This window comes from Oryctolagus cuniculus, chromosome 7, assembly GCF_964237555.1.
Source record: "Oryctolagus cuniculus chromosome 7, mOryCun1.1, whole genome shotgun sequence".
Taxonomy (NCBI): Eukaryota; Metazoa; Chordata; class Mammalia; order Lagomorpha; family Leporidae; genus Oryctolagus; species Oryctolagus cuniculus.
In genome coordinates this window covers 140,245,107-140,258,935 of record NC_091438.1, presented here as the reverse complement: position 1 = coordinate 140,258,935, position 13,829 = coordinate 140,245,107, and the positions used below count along the sequence as shown (strand labels likewise).

Here is a 13,829-nt window from a genome sequence, read left to right as displayed (position 1 = left end):
CACTGAAGGTTGTCAGGTAGGGACTTGTCAGTTCCAGGAGCAAGAACACCAGTGCTAGGCATAGGCCAGTTGGGCTTAGGTTGAGATGGATGGACGGGTGCTGTTACCATTACTATTTGGGCCTCCACCGTGGACAGGATCCTATGACACTCACCCCCCGCCCCCCACCGAGGGGAATGTACAGGGACCTCCAGGTTCCTTTGATTTTTTTTGTAAGATTTATTTATTTATTTGAAAATCAGTTACACAGAGAGAGAAGGAGAGGCAGAGAGAGAGGTCTTCCATCCAATTGGCTGCAATGGCTGGAGCTGTGCTGATCCAAAGCCAGGATACAGGAGCTTTTTCCATGTCTCCCACATGGGTGCAAGGGCCCAGGGACCTGGACCATCTTCCACTGCTTTCCCAGGCCATAGCAGAGAGCTGGAACGGAAATGGGGCAGCTGGGACTCGAACCGGTGCCCATATGGGATGCCGGCACTGCAGGCGGCGGCTTTACCCATTATGCCACAGTGCTGGCCCCTGGTTTTGTATATTCCTTGAGAAGGCCACATTCTTTATTCTTTGGGGTTTTGTTTTTTTGTACAACTTCAAGAGGCAAAGAGAAAGGGCTCCTGTGTGCTGGTTCACCCCTAAATGTTCACCAGGGCTGGTGCTGAGCCATGCTAAGGCTGGGAGCCCCAAGTACAAGCCAGGTCTCCCATCAGGTGGCAGCCATCACCACCGCCTCCCAGGGTCTGCATTAGCAGGGAGCTGGAGTCAGGTAGAGCCCCGTGTGGAGCCCAGCCTGCAGGCTAAACACCCACGCTTGCGTCCCCTTTTTTAAAGATGTTTATCTGAAAAAGCAGGATGACAGAACTTCCATCCACTGGTTCATTTCCCAAATGTCCACAATGGCCAGGCTGAAGCCAGGAGCTAATTCCGAGTCTCCCACATTGGGGGTAGGAGCCCAAGCACTTGAGCCATCTTCCATTACTTCCCAGGTGCATTAGCTGGGACACAAACCAGCACCCATACACAGGCAGCAGCTTAACCTGCTGTGGCACAACACTGGCCCCAGATTGACGTCTTGCACACCCCTACTAGTGCCTCAAGCCTAGGTGTTAAAGCCAAGGCTCCCCTGGGAGACTGGTGGCCTCACTCAACACTCCTATCTCTTGAGACCTGGGTGATCTGGCAAGGCTGGGACCTGGTGAGTGCCCTGCTCTCTGGGCCTCTGCACACTGAGAGTTTCCAGCAAGAGCAGCTGCCTCTGCCCTATAGCCAGCATCCTGATGGGTTTGCATTCTGTGCTGGCCATGCTGGACACAGTGTCTAGAGGAGATACGGTCTCAACTTGGAGCTTTTTTTGTTCATTTGTATTTGAAAGGCAGGGAGAGAGGACACTCGCAAATGCCCACAACAGCCAGGGCTGGGCCAAGTCAAAGCCTGGGAGCCCAAAGCTTAAACTAGGTGTCTGGTGAGGGTGGCAGGGACCCAGGTACTCCAAGCCATCCCCTGTTGCCTCCTTAGAATGCGTGTTACAGGATGCAGGCAGGACTCCAACCCAGTCCTCTGATGTGGAATGCAGGCTTCCCAAGCTGTGTCAACCTCTGCACCAACTCCTGAAGCTTCTAAACGGAGCTTGAGGCTTCTGTCCCAAAGGAAGCAATGAGGGTGGGCGCCCCAGAGGTGCTCCTGGGTCCCCTGCACTTCCCTGCTGTCTTGCCTCTCCAACTCCATGGTTATTGAAGAAGTCTTGAATTAGTATCTCCCGTCTGAAAAGTCTGAGTATTGGAAGCATGGGAATGAGGCCTGTGCTGGTGCCCGCAGAAACAAGCCCTGTCTCGCCACCGGCCCGGGGGGTGGGCCGGGTGGTGTGTGCTGCTGGCCAGCCTGGCCGTGGATGAGCCTCTCCTGGGACAGCCGATGCTGCTCTGGAGACCTGAGCTGTGAGCCTCTGCCAGCTCTTTAAGCAGCTGCCCCACTGATGACCCTCCCGGACGGCACTGGCAGGCCGGCCAGCCTCTGGGCGCTCGGGTTTCCCTCCTGGGGCTGGAGTCGGGTGCCACCTCTCTGACCTGGTGCTCCCACACCTGTCTCCCAAGCCTGAGGTGGGGGAGGGGTCTTGCCACTTTGGCGGCAGCAGCAGCTACAGCCCCCATCACTGACTGCCAGGAGGTCTGGGTGCTGAGTGGTGCCGCCCTCTGAAGACTATTGTTTACTCAGTAAAATGGAGCCAGCGGTGCCGACGCCTCCCTCCAGGGCTGTTCTGGCCGTGGCAGGGACGCGTCTCCCCTTTCAGGTTCCTCTCACTGGTGCTGCTTACGCTCTTTCCCACTCCGCCCCCTTCTGACAAAGCCAGCACCATTTTGTAAGGGGCTGTACCTTCTCTCCCAAACTGACAGGAAAGGGAAAAATACGTAACATCGCACAACCAAGAGGATCGCTTAAATTTGGGAGGAGCTCAGGTGAGGGAGAGAACAACTTAGTAATTGCGGGAGGCTCCATCCCCAGCGCTGAAGAAGGTCACTTTCCCTTTAAATGCAAATTACCTCCCGCCAGCTTATCCTCCACTGTTTGCGTGGAGAGCGCGGAGGGCGGAGGGAACTTGCACAGCGGCATCACTCCAGACCCCAAACCTCCAGGTCAGTCCCCCTACCCGCCCGGGAAGCCCCGGGGGAACCGAATGACCAATGGAGCCCCGCTCCTGAGCTGAGCGTCCATTTGGCACATGGCTTTGGAGGCTGAGCGTGGGAAATCCATCCTGGGTTGCCACAGCCACTGCTGGGGAGCCAGGGCTCCTGGCTCAGTTCTACCAAGTCCCTCACTGGGCCAGGCTGCTGCGGGGAGGGCCAGGGGTGAGCTCCTCTCCTCCCTCCAGGGCCAGCCAGCTGTGTGGCGACTGAAGTGCTCATGCCCCATTGCCACCACCATCCCAGCTTGGGAGCGGAAACCTGGTGGGAGACTCTGGGCAGAAAGGGGAGGACGCCATCCAACTGACAGAGGCTTAGGGAGCCCGGCTGGACTGCAGGCCGGCACAGCCATCATCCCATCATCCCAGGCGCGGGCGACACAGCTGCGGGAAGCTGAGAGGGGACTTGCTGACTGGGAGTCTGGCCCAGGCAACTTCTGGGAGTCCCTGGTGTTCCCCGATGGGGGAGGGTGGGCGCGGGGATGCCAGTGTCTCCGTAGGAGGAACCCACAATAAGCCGGGCCCCATGTGCCACCACTTCTGCCATTACCCTGCTCCACACCACCGGGACCTCCCAAGTGCCTCTGCCTATGCCTGCAACACTGCCCTTGCTGACTGGTTGGTGAGCACCTGCCTAGGCAGTTGCTAAGTACAATGGGGCTTCAGTAAGACACCTCTAACCCTCAGCTGAGCTCCCGGAGCTAGCTCGCATCCACCCTGTCTCCCCCCACCCACATTTCCTCTGCAAGCCCCACCCTCCCGGCCAGGGACAGGAAAGCCCAGCAGCCCTGGGACAACAGTGTCCTGTCCAGCCCTTTGGGGCAGGGCCTAGTTGGCAGGCTGCAGGGGAGTTAGGGCTTCGGAAGGCCCTTCAGACCATGGGTCACCCATGATCCCAGCAGCAGGCGCCGGCATCTGGCTCTACAGTACAAAGGACAGCTCTGTGGGGACAAGTTATGAGGGCCTAGCCACCCCCCCACCCCAGACTGCATTGTCCCTCTCGATTACAAAGGGCCCAGCCATCACCCGATGGATGACAAGAAGAAGAAACGAAGCCCCAAGCCCTGCCTGACCCAGCCAGCCCAGGCCTCGGGCACGCTACGCAGGGTCCCTGTGCCCACCAGCCACAGCGGCTCCTTGGCCCTGGGACTCCCTCATCTGCCTTCCCCAAAGCAGCGCACCAAGTTCAAGAGGTGGGTACAAAAGGGAAGTAGGCAAGAAGCAAGGAGCTGCCGCTGTGGGCGGAGTGGTGGAAGGAAGACGAGGGCTGCCTTCTGCCTTTCGTGATGTGGGTGCCATCCCTGGGGGTGGCCGCAGTGGGCCCCAGCACTCAGAGGGGGCTCAGACCCAGCCCAGCCCTCCAGCAGGTGGCAAAAAGGCCAGGTGGGTCACCGGACCCACACAGTGTAGGGATCAGCTCAGGGGAGGGCGTGAGCAAGCGGGCCAGGGAGTGAGTCAGAGAAGGCTGCTGGACACGCGGAGAGGCTTGGCTGGCAGCAGCGTGGAAGGAAGCTGTTGGCAGGGAGGCTCTGGGAGCTCCCTGATGTGTCAAGGACAGGAAATGGTTAAGAGGACGCCTGGATGCACAATTTGAATATTCTGCTGAAGCTTTTTAATGTTGTTAATGCCCTTTTTTATTTGAAAAAAAGAGAAGAAGAGAGAGAGATCTTCGATCTTCTGGTTCACTCCCCAAATGCCCACAAGAGCCAGGGGTAGATGCGTCAGGCCAAAGCCAGGAGCTGAGATCTTAATCTGGGTGTCCCATGTGGGAGCCCCAGTACAGGAGCCATCACCTGCTGCCTCCCTAGACGTGCATGAGCAGGAACCTAGACACCCCACTAGGGATGAGGGCACCCCAGCTCATAACTTAACCACTGTGCTAATTCCTGCCCCTGAATTTTTTTTGAATGTTTGGGAATTGGCATCCCACCCTATAATGTCTCCATGTTTATTCCCGCTAAATACACGTTCTTTGTCCCCTTGTCAAAAATCAGTTTCCCCAGTTTTGCATACCACCTGCCCGAGCCGCACAGTCAGGCATGGTCAAAGCACGGCATGGCTGACGCCCAGGGCTGGGGTGAGTGGCAGGAAATGCAACCGGGAGGCAGCAGAGCAGGCTGGTGTTCAGTGTCATCGAAAGGCAATGGAAAAGTCAGAACGGTTTTTAAATAGAGAAGGGACAGAAAGATGTTTTGGGGGGAGTTAAGATAGCACGGGTGGCAATAAAGGAGTACCCATTCATCCACAAGCTCACGGAAGGCCAGGGAGGACAAGGGACTTACCCAGAGACGGGATGAATGCCTGGGACGTCCAGACAGGAACCCAGGAGCTCTTCCCAGGCATGGCTCTGGTTGTGCCATTCATGGAAAAAGATTTCTTTGTTGACCTCTCCCCTCTACTAATCCTGGTGCCCAGGGCAAGCCTTTTTTTGTGTTGGTGAGTGGATGGGCAGATGGCTGAGTGCACAGATGGCACAAGAGATCTAGGGGAGCCTGGCTGCCCTCATCTTGTGACCGTGGCCATGTCCACCCCACCCAGAGTAGGCAAGGAGAAATGCCGGCCCGTGCTGGCTGGAGGCGGGGCTGGCCCCGCGGGCACGCCCCTTCAGCACTCCTTCCTGACCGAAGTGACCGACGTCTATGAGATGGAGGGGGGCCTGCTGAACCTGCTCAATGACTTCCACTCGGGCCGGCTGCAGGCCTTCGGTGAGTCCCTGGGGCTGGGCTGAGACGGTCTTGGTGGGGTTGTGGCTGGGGCCAGGGTCCCCGGCTCGCTCCCGGGGCTCAGACAGAGGCTGTCCAGGGAAGGAGTGCTCCTTCGAGCAGCTGGAACACGTTCGGGAGATGCAGGAGAAGCTGGCCCGGCTGCACTTCAGCCTGGATGTGTGTGGGGAGGAGGACGAGGACGAGGAGGAAGAGGACGGGGTCACGGACGGGCTGCCTGAGGAACAGAAGAAGACGATGGCGGACCGCAACCTGGACCAGCTGCTGAGCAACGTGGGTCCCGGCCCGGGGTCTTGGGGCCCCTAGGGCTGGGGGAGGTCCACGCTCCAAGGCCATGGCTGCTCCCTGGGTGAAAGGTGGGGTATGTGGGTCCCTCCCCCTCCACCAGAAGAGGCTCCCAGGGCTCCGGGGGTTTGGCTGGTGCCCCTCGTGACCACCTTTTCTCTCTACTGACAGCTGGAAGATCTTAGTAATTCCATGTATCCTTTCCAAGGGCCCTGACTGCTGAGGGTCTCCTCGAGGGAGGGGTCAGTTACGTCCTCCCCACCACCCTCCAGGACTCAGTCCTCCCGGGTCAGAGGAGTCTAGGAAGAGTTTCCCAAACACCAGGAAAAAGGCCGTTGTAGAGGGCAGGCAGCAGCTACCCCTCAAAACCCAGGGGAGCGCCTTAGCTGACAGCGACCCACGGCAGGACTGGACTGCTGTCTCTCCAGCACAAAACACTCAAGTCTGCAGACTACACCGTGTCCCCGGGCGCGGTCTGGCTCCGCGGACCCGCACGATGTGGATGACCTAGCGAGAAGGCAGGCGGGAGTCTCTGATCTCAGACCATAGTGGGCCCCGGAGACCCTCGTCCCTGCCCCTTTGCACAGCTAACCCGGGGCAGGATGGGAGGAAGTCTGGGCTCCGAAGCGTGGCAATCCTTGACTGGCACAGACAGAAGCTGCACCTGGCCGAGAACGCCGAGCCCGAGGAGCAGGCGGCTGCGTAGGCGTCGGACCCGGGCCCAGACTGCTCCTCTCGTTCCCTTGAAACTGTGACTTTTTACGGGCTTGGGCTCAGGAGGGTATTCCGTGGCCCCCCAGGTGCTATGAGGGAGGGGGGCACTGGATGGAATAAAACCAGAAAGCAAACAAGCAAGCGGCTCCGTGTCCTCCCTCCCCTCCTTGCGCCCTTCCTCCGCCAGAGAGGAGACACCCCTGCACAGGGGTCTTCTGGGAGATGCCGGGAAGCCTCCCGCACCTCTGGGAGTGGGAGAGGGGCCGCAGCATCTCACCAGACCCGGTCAACGATTGCCGTGGAGACGGGGACGCGGCCCTGCGCCTGCGCCTGAGCGGCGCCGACTAATGACGTAGGCGTAGGCGCGCCGCGGGCTGGCTAGGCCGTTGGAGTCCTGATGGAGCGGGAACTGTTGCTTCGGAAGGTGACAGTGTTACAGGTGCGGGTCGGGCGGGGTTGCACCTGGGTTCCGCGGCTGGGAGCTTCCAACGAGCTAAGGCAACCTCGTGCCCGCAAGCCAAGGTCTGGAGGCGCTGGCCCGGCCGCGACCTCGCTGCAGAACGCTGCGGGCCACAGGCTTCCCTCCGTCCTCTCCGCGGCTCGCAGCGCACGCTCGGCCCGGAGCAGGCGAACAGTGGGAGGGCTTTAACACGGAGAGGAGGGTCCGATCTCGCCTCCTCCCCTGACCCCCCGAGCCCCAGCGCACACCGCTACGTGCCCCCGCACCTTGCGTGTCCCGGGGCTGCTCCCCGAGGGGATCCCCCGAGATCCCTTCCCGCACAGGGATAAGGGGATCGCTTCCACTCGTTCCCCACACCAGGCCTGCGTCCGGGGCTTCCTGGTCCGACGCCAGTTCCAGAGGCTGCGAGCTGAGTATGAGGCGATTGTAGGAGAGATCGAGGGCGACCTGGGTGTGCTTCAGTGGACTGAAGGCTGGATTCCCAGGCCCAGGTTTCTCCCAGAGGTACGACTGACTCCTCCTGCTGACATTGGCCACAGCCTCACCTCCTCACACCCCAGTCCCCACTCCTCACCAGCTTGTTTGCTAGGTCATGGCGCCCAGGAACATGAAACGTTAGCCCTGGGGCTCTCAAACCTCTCTGATTTCTCAGAAGGCGAAATCGTGTGGGACCAGGAAAGCAGGAGACAGGGTACCCAATGCAGAGCAGCAGCTGCCAAGCCACTCCCCTTGTGAAGAGCCTGAGAGACAAGCCCTCTGGGAGGAGCAGCCGGGAGAGAGCTCAGCAAACCCAGGACGTCTTCCCAGCCGAGATGACAGCCCCTGGCTTCAGGCTGAGCAGAGCAGGAAACCCAGGCAAAGGGAGACCAGAGCCACATCAAGTGTGGAGAACCCAGGTATCTCCCTGCCTGATCGAGGCAAGCCCCTGACCCTCGTGGGCCTGAGCCTCCCCACCTGCAGAGTGACAGGGGGGTGGTGGATAAGCTGCCTCCCTTCCCTTCTTCCCTCTGCCTTTGGGGAGCAGCACACGGGTGGTTAGCAGGGGGTGCCAGAGTCAGATTTCAGTTTTCCCCCAAGGCTTGCTGCCTCCATTCCCTCCTCCTCCACAGACGCCATGGGTCCCGGATTGCCCCAGGGTCTGTCAGAGCTCCAGTCCCACCGCAGCCACTTGGCCATGGAACTGCTGTGGATTCAACAAGCCATCAATAGCCGGAAGGAGGTAGGCGCTAACTGGAGCTCTTTCTGAACATAGGGCCGGAGTGGGAGGTCAGGAGAGACCTGCTTGGCCTGCATGATACAGTGCCTCTTCTCTCTCCCAACAGTACTTACTACTCAAACAAACACTGAGCTCCCCAGAAGCAGGCCAGACCAGAGACAAGCCCAGGATGTGCTCAGATCCCGGGGGCCAGGCCTGTGGGTGGGTCTGGTCAGAACCAAGTCCATCACTAGAGGACCAGTGCTACCGAGACAGGACCACCACAGAGCTAACCCACACAGATGACTCCTGCCCAGGGGGCAGGCCTCAATGCCACACATCCCCAGAACGTCTGGCTGCTACAGAGAGAAAGTTCCCTGGGGCTGAGAGCAGAGGACCACGTTACAGGAGTGCTGGCCCACAGCCGCCTATGCCGCCAGCCAGCCAGGCTAGTGGGCCCAGGCTTACCAAAGGGCCAGACCGTGGAGAACAGGCACTTGAAGGGACCTGCCTGCAGCAGGTGCAACTCCTGGAGGACCAGACTCCTGGAGACCTCAAACCTAGAGGTCACTGTCCCAGGAAGGCCAGGACACAGCTGCCTGTACTCTGTGAGGACCCCAGCATTGAAGACAAGTCCCCCAGGTGGCCCGACCACCAAGACTCTGGCAAACAGCGAGGCCCCAAGGGGCGGGCCTCTGAGAGGATCATATCGTCTGGGATAGGACCATAGCAGGGCCAGAGCCTGGTGGCCCAGATCTCAGGAAGGTTAAACCAGCCCACAGCCAGACCCCGAGTGATAGACGGTCCAGGGATGGAACCTCCATTGAGCCTAATCACCATGGATGGAGAAACCAGAGGACTGGACCGTGGAGTTCAAGGCCACCTGAGAACCTTTCTTCTGCAGGGTCAGACGGTATAGGAGAGGACCCGTGGAGGAGCAGGCTGTGGAAAACAGGACCTGCAGGTTAAACCCTGGGGAGCCAGGGGAGGGCCGAGTCCCAGAGGAGGACGCTACGAGAGGTGCTGAGCAGGGCAGAGCTTCAGCCCACCTCCCTGGTGCCAGCTCTGCCTCCTGCCCTGTCCTTGGTCATTGCTGGCTGGTGGGGCCAAGAGAAGCTGGAGCAGGGAGCTGGCGGGAGTGAAGGGAGGAGACGGGCAAAGGACACGCTTTCTCCTCTGCCTGTGGCTCAATCCAGATTTCAGGACAAGGAGTCTTATAGGGGAAGTGAAGTAGGAAACCTGATGGAGAATAAAGGCTTTTCTTGGATTCTCAGCCTGGCTGGTTTTCATTTTCTGCCTCTGGCCAGGACAGACTCTGGCCCTCCTATCCACTTCCTGTTGGCATGGCTTACTGTCCCTAGAGGCAGCTGGGAGCCATGACCCAGCAGCAGATCTAGCCTTCCTCCTTGCTGACAGCCCCCAAAGCCATCTCCCTCAGCTCCACGCTTGGGCTACAGAGCGGCTCAGGTGCTGGAGACCCCTGGAACACGGATTTCAGTGTGGTCTCCCTCCCTCTCCCACCAGGCCCCAGGCCGTTCCTTCCTGCTCTCGTGAGGCCCCCTCGAGGGCAGACTGGATAGGACCTTAATGAGGCTCTCCCTGCCTTACTGGCTGACAGGACAGGGTTCCACCTACCACTGGCACTGTTCCCAGCCCTGCCTTGGTTGCCTGGCAACAGCTCCGCGTCTCTGGCACACTACGGCATACTATGGCGAGTGGCGGCCTAGCAGCCAAGAGGGTAGTGGTGTATCGGAATGGGGACCCCTTCTCCCCAGGCCATCAGCTGGTGGTAGCCCCTCGCCGCTTCCCCACCATGGAGGCCTTCCTCTGTGAGGTGACTTCAGTTGTGCAGGCACCGCGGGCTGTGCGTACCCTCTACACGCCTTGTCACGGCCACCCTGTCACCAACCTGGCAGAGCTGCAGAATGGAGGGCACTATGTGGCTGCTGGCTTCGAACGGTTCCGCAAGCTCCCGTGAGTGGGCTGGGGCTGGGCTGGGGAGGGAGGGGGCGGGGCGGCACTTGCTGTGTGTGCTGTGGGCACTTCTCACCTTCTCACCTCAGTGTAGCAGGGGTGGGGCCGGAATCATCTCCACTAGCCAGAAAGGCAATGGTTGAGCTGCAGGGTAAACTGATTTGTTTGGTGCGAAGGCTCACCCATCAGCCAGGACCAGCATGCGGAAGGAGCCCATGCTGCAGGTAGAGCGCCTTTCCCCAAACCTCCTCTTAACTGGATCCCTGGCAACCCCATCACCAAGCACTAAGTCCACCATGGCTTCCTCCCTGGTGTTCTCCCCGAATAGACTAGGGTCATCCCCCTCGGCAGGGTACTGCTATCTTCCAAGGTGGGAGTCCGGAATTTGTCTCAGCTTGCAACTGCTGAGATCTGGCTCCCAAGGCCTACCACTCCTGGCTCCGGGTTGGGACTGCTGTATTCTAACATAAGGCAGGGGTGGGAACGAGGCAAATTTAGACTGGGTTTTATCACTTCCCCTGTGACCTCAGGCAGGTGGCTTCACTTCTTGGTGTCTCATCCAACGTGGAGATGAACCCACCTACCTCATGAATGAGAAAGTACCTGATAGAGTAACTGACGCTCGGGTGCTCTGACTCCATAGTTTCTCAGCCTATAAACGTGGTTTCTATTGGAGACTCCAGCCTGGGTTTCCAGCCTGATCCAGCAAGGGAGCCTGAAGCAGGGTCAAGAGCCCACATCTGCTGCAGTAGATGAGTGAGGGTATTCCAGCCAGCCTGGATGCCTACGGAGCTGGGCCCCAGCCCCAAATCCTGGCAGTCCCTGGGCTTCTGAAGATGACCTGTGATCTACCTGTCTTTTCAGCTACTTAGCCCCTGCAGGGAAGGACCCAGGGGGGAAGAGCCACAGCCTACGAGTGAGTCTGGGGGAGGCAGTCCCTGGGCCCTCTTCCCACCCCCTCCCTGGGACTGCCCCAGCTAGGTCTGGGACGCCAGGGGCCCGGAAGCAGCAGAAGCTGCCAGTTGCACAGCCACAGCTGCTGTCCTTGTGGGGCAGGATTCCAAGACACCCCTTGTTCCTGTCCCAGCCTTCCATTGCATGTCCAGGCTGTGGTCCTGTGAAACAGATGGAGCTGAGCAGAGGTTGGAATGTGGCTTAGGGGACAAAGAGGCACCCTTTTGTGAAAGCTGTGACCGGTCTCACCCCCTCCATGCTCTCTCTTCTGCCCCGGAACCTGGTTCCTGCCTCACCCCTAACCGATGGCCTCAATTCTCCCCTGATGTGGGGGCCTGACTTGGGTTTCAGGGTCCTCCTGTGATTCGCCAGCCATGTGGTGGGGCCCTTGGACGGTGGCTGCTGGCAGGCACCCCCTGCTATATCCAGTGAGTGTCGGTGGCAGAGAGCAGGGGTCTGGATTTCTGTTTCATCGAGACTGAGAAAATGGGGGTGGGTTTGTCCCAAGAGCTGGTTACTGATGGAAACATTTGAGGTCCAGCAGGGGTTCTCAGCCCATCTTCCAGTCCCCCTGCCACCCTCCTTCCTCCCACATATAGCAAGTCCTGGAGCCCCTCCCCCTTACCAATCTGTCCTGTCTCAGCGTGTTCAGGAATGGGGACCTGTTAAGTCCCCCCTTTAGTCTGAAGCTGTCCCAGGCTGCCAGCCAGGACTGGGACACGGTGTTGGAACTCCTGACTGAGAAGGCCAAGCTGCAGAGTGGAGCTGTATGCAAGTGAGTATGAGGGCGGGGGAGGCCTGAGGGTCCCAAGGCCTCCCTCCTGATGTGGCCAGGCAAAGAACAGCATATCCCCACAGTGGCCTCCTCCTGTACCACAGGGAGAGGCCCCGGCCAGCCCTCAGAGGACTGAGGGTTCCTCGGAATCGCTGCGCCCATCCCTCACACTGTGCCCCGTGTCCTCTCCCCCTGTCTGGCTCGCTCCCAGACTCTGCACCCCACAAGGGTACCCGCTGGCAGCAGGGGAGACTCTGGTGAGCGGCCGATACTACGTTGCTGTCGGAGAAGAAGAATTCAAGGCCCTTCCCTATGTGGAGCTGCTGGTGCCCAGCCCCTCCCAGTGTGGAGGCTGCTGGTATAGCCTCAGAGGCGGAGGGCGATGGTGGGGGGCACAGGTGGCCCCCTCAATCTGGGTGCTTTGACTCCATGTCCCCCACTGCCTCGCACTCTTTCCTTTCTTCATTGTAGGCACCCACCAGGCCCGAAGTGCAGGCCCCACAGGCAGGGGGTAGGTGATGCAGGGCAGCCTGGGGGTGGGGGAAGGGTGATGGTGACAGCTGTTGTGGTCCAGGCTCTGACCTTCTCTCTTGGCATCCTCTCAGTGCCTGTGACACAGAGATTATTCCGCAGGGAGCCAGAAGTGGCACAGCACTGTGGGACTGTAGGGCCTAGGGGAGCTTTTCAGCTCCCCATTTATCCCAGGCCTGGGCCCTCCCCAGAGAGGAGCCAGCAGGCACAGGGTGTGAGGTGGAGGACAGAGTGTAGTTTCACCGAGCGTCTTCAAAGCAGCTCCTCTGCCCCGATGGGAAGAGGTGGCGGGGAGGGAGGATGCACGCCATGCGGATGGATGAAATCACCTCTCCCAAGTTCCCACAGGCAGGTGCACTGACGCCTGGTCTCAGGGTAAGGAAGGGGAGAACGGCCAGCAATCAGGGCCCAAGCCCAGTGTCCTTTCTCTAGGCCCATGGTCACCGGGCACAGCCTACCCCGCCCTCTCCAAAGGAACCAAGCCGAATGGAGCCATCTGCTTTCTATGCCAGATCCCAGCCGGCCATTCAGCCAAGCAAGCTCTGCACGCTCTCATTTCCACCAGGTGCTGGGCCCCGGTGCCCCTGGACAGTGACAGGACGGTCGCTACTGTTGTTGGGAATGCCGGTGGGGGCTGCCATGACCTAGTGCCCCACCTGGGTCCCTTGCTTCTTCACAGGGACTTGTCACAAGACAGGGAGCACACGGAAAGGGATTCCCTGCTTACCACAAAGCAGTGGAGACTTCAGGGGCGGGATTTATAAGGGGTGGCTGTGGGGGCTTTCACCTTGGACTTCCCTACTCTCCTCTGGGGTAGTGGGGCATGTGCACAAGCCCCAGGGGAAGGGACGGGGCTGGTGCGGAAAGTCCAGGGCAAGAATGCCAAGGGCCCCTCAGCCTGGACATCGGCCCGTGTTGCTCCCTTATTAGGAGTTAAGGGAGTGTATGGGGCTCCCCATCCAAGGCGGGAGACGGCAGAGGCCCAGGAAGTGGCGGAGGATGACAACACGCAGACAGAGGAGCCCCTGGATCAGGTGAGCTGTGGGGTCAGGAAGCAGTGTGCTGGCAGGGCAGTTCTGAGCTGGAAACCAGCAGCCTGGGCCCTGGGCACAGTTCTCGCCTTGTGACAGATGTAAACAGATCTGACATGCCAGAGTCCAGCTCCTGGCTTAGTGGATGTGAAAGCAGTTCCTAATTTCTTGTCTTTTTTTTCTCTGGGGGCTGGGGGACTGCGGGCTGAGGCTGGACAGATCATAGCTCCATTCTGCATGGCTCTCCACCCCCTGCAGCAGGCAGCAGAGGTGGTGGAAGAGGACCTGTCCCTGGCCGGCCAGCCTGGGGTTGGGGCTGGAGAGGCTCTCAGCCTCAGCCCCTGCTCTGCCATGACAGCCGGTGGCTACAGAACTGGGGACCACCACCTTTCATCCTCCGCCTCCCACAGCCTGCTCCCTGGGGCCGAGGCCTGTCCGCCCGCCCTCCCCGCCCAGGCCCACAGCCCAGTCCCCTTCCTGAGCAGAGCAGCCCTGTCCTTACACGATTCTCTGACC

General features: G+C 59.8%; 3 protein-coding genes across 5 annotated transcripts; all 3 read left to right on the top strand.

The window, feature by feature from the left end:
- The first annotated feature begins 2,305 nt into the window (after positions 1-2,305).
- Positions 2,306-6,530, top strand: CCDC28B (coiled-coil domain containing 28B). 3 transcript variants are annotated; one of them, XM_017350198.3, is made up of 7 exons: positions 2,530-2,624; positions 2,861-3,293; positions 3,684-3,864; positions 5,210-5,376; positions 5,474-5,667; positions 5,851-5,873; positions 6,331-6,530. In XM_017350198.3, the coding sequence occupies exons 3-7, from the start codon at positions 3,701-3,703 to the stop codon at positions 6,383-6,385; spliced, it is 603 nt and encodes a 200-aa protein (XP_017205687.1). In that variant the 5' UTR covers positions 2,530-2,624; positions 2,861-3,293; positions 3,684-3,700; the 3' UTR covers positions 6,386-6,530. The 3 variants fall into 3 exon arrangements, with proteins under 3 accessions (XP_017205688.1, XP_002720678.1, XP_017205687.1); XM_017350199.3 differs by lacking the exons at positions 2,530-2,624; positions 2,861-3,293 and adding an exon at positions 2,306-2,447; XM_002720632.5 differs by lacking the exon at positions 2,861-3,293 and having other exon boundaries at positions 2,465-2,624.
- A 149-nt stretch (positions 6,531-6,679) lies between these two features.
- Positions 6,680-9,321, top strand: IQCC (IQ motif containing C). Its single transcript, XM_008273766.4, has 5 exons — positions 6,680-6,832; positions 7,214-7,357; positions 7,506-7,749; positions 7,963-8,072; positions 8,176-9,321. The coding sequence occupies exons 1-5, from the start codon at positions 6,791-6,793 to the stop codon at positions 8,776-8,778; spliced, it is 1,143 nt and encodes a 380-aa protein (XP_008271988.3). The 5' UTR covers positions 6,680-6,790; the 3' UTR covers positions 8,779-9,321.
- Positions 9,322-9,618: 297 nt separating this feature from the next.
- DCDC2B (doublecortin domain containing 2B) lies at positions 9,619-13,805 on the top strand. The gene is given in 10 exon segments (XM_017350195.3): positions 9,619-10,022; positions 10,887-10,938; positions 11,328-11,404; positions 11,620-11,751; positions 11,963-12,109; positions 12,223-12,262; positions 12,715-12,847; positions 13,213-13,316; positions 13,572-13,637; positions 13,639-13,805. Coding segments are annotated over 10 exon segments (1,047 nt in total). The 5' UTR covers positions 9,619-9,756; the 3' UTR covers positions 13,669-13,805.
- Positions 13,806-13,829: the final 24 nt, after the last annotated feature.

Coding starts and splice junctions, on each gene's coding strand:
- IQCC (XM_008273766.4), top strand. CDS start 6,791: ATGGAGCGGGAACTGTTGCTTCGGAAGGTGACAGTGTTACAG. Junction 6,833..7,213: donor GGAAGGTGACAGTGTTACAG/GTGCGGGTCGGG, acceptor TCCCCACACCAG/GCCTGCGTCCGGGGCTTCCT. Junction 7,750..7,962: donor ATCAAGTGTGGAGAACCCAG/GTATCTCCCTGC, acceptor CCTCCTCCACAG/ACGCCATGGGTCCCGGATTG.
- CCDC28B (XM_017350199.3), top strand. CDS start 3,701: ATGGATGACAAGAAGAAGAAACGAAGCCCCAAGCCCTGCCTGACCCAG. Junction 5,668..5,850: donor TGGACCAGCTGCTGAGCAAC/GTGGGTCCCGGC, acceptor CTCTACTGACAG/CTGGAAGATCTTAGTAATTC. Junction 5,874..6,330: donor GAAGATCTTAGTAATTCCAT/GTATCCTTTCCA, acceptor TGACTGGCACAG/ACAGAAGCTGCACCTGGCCG.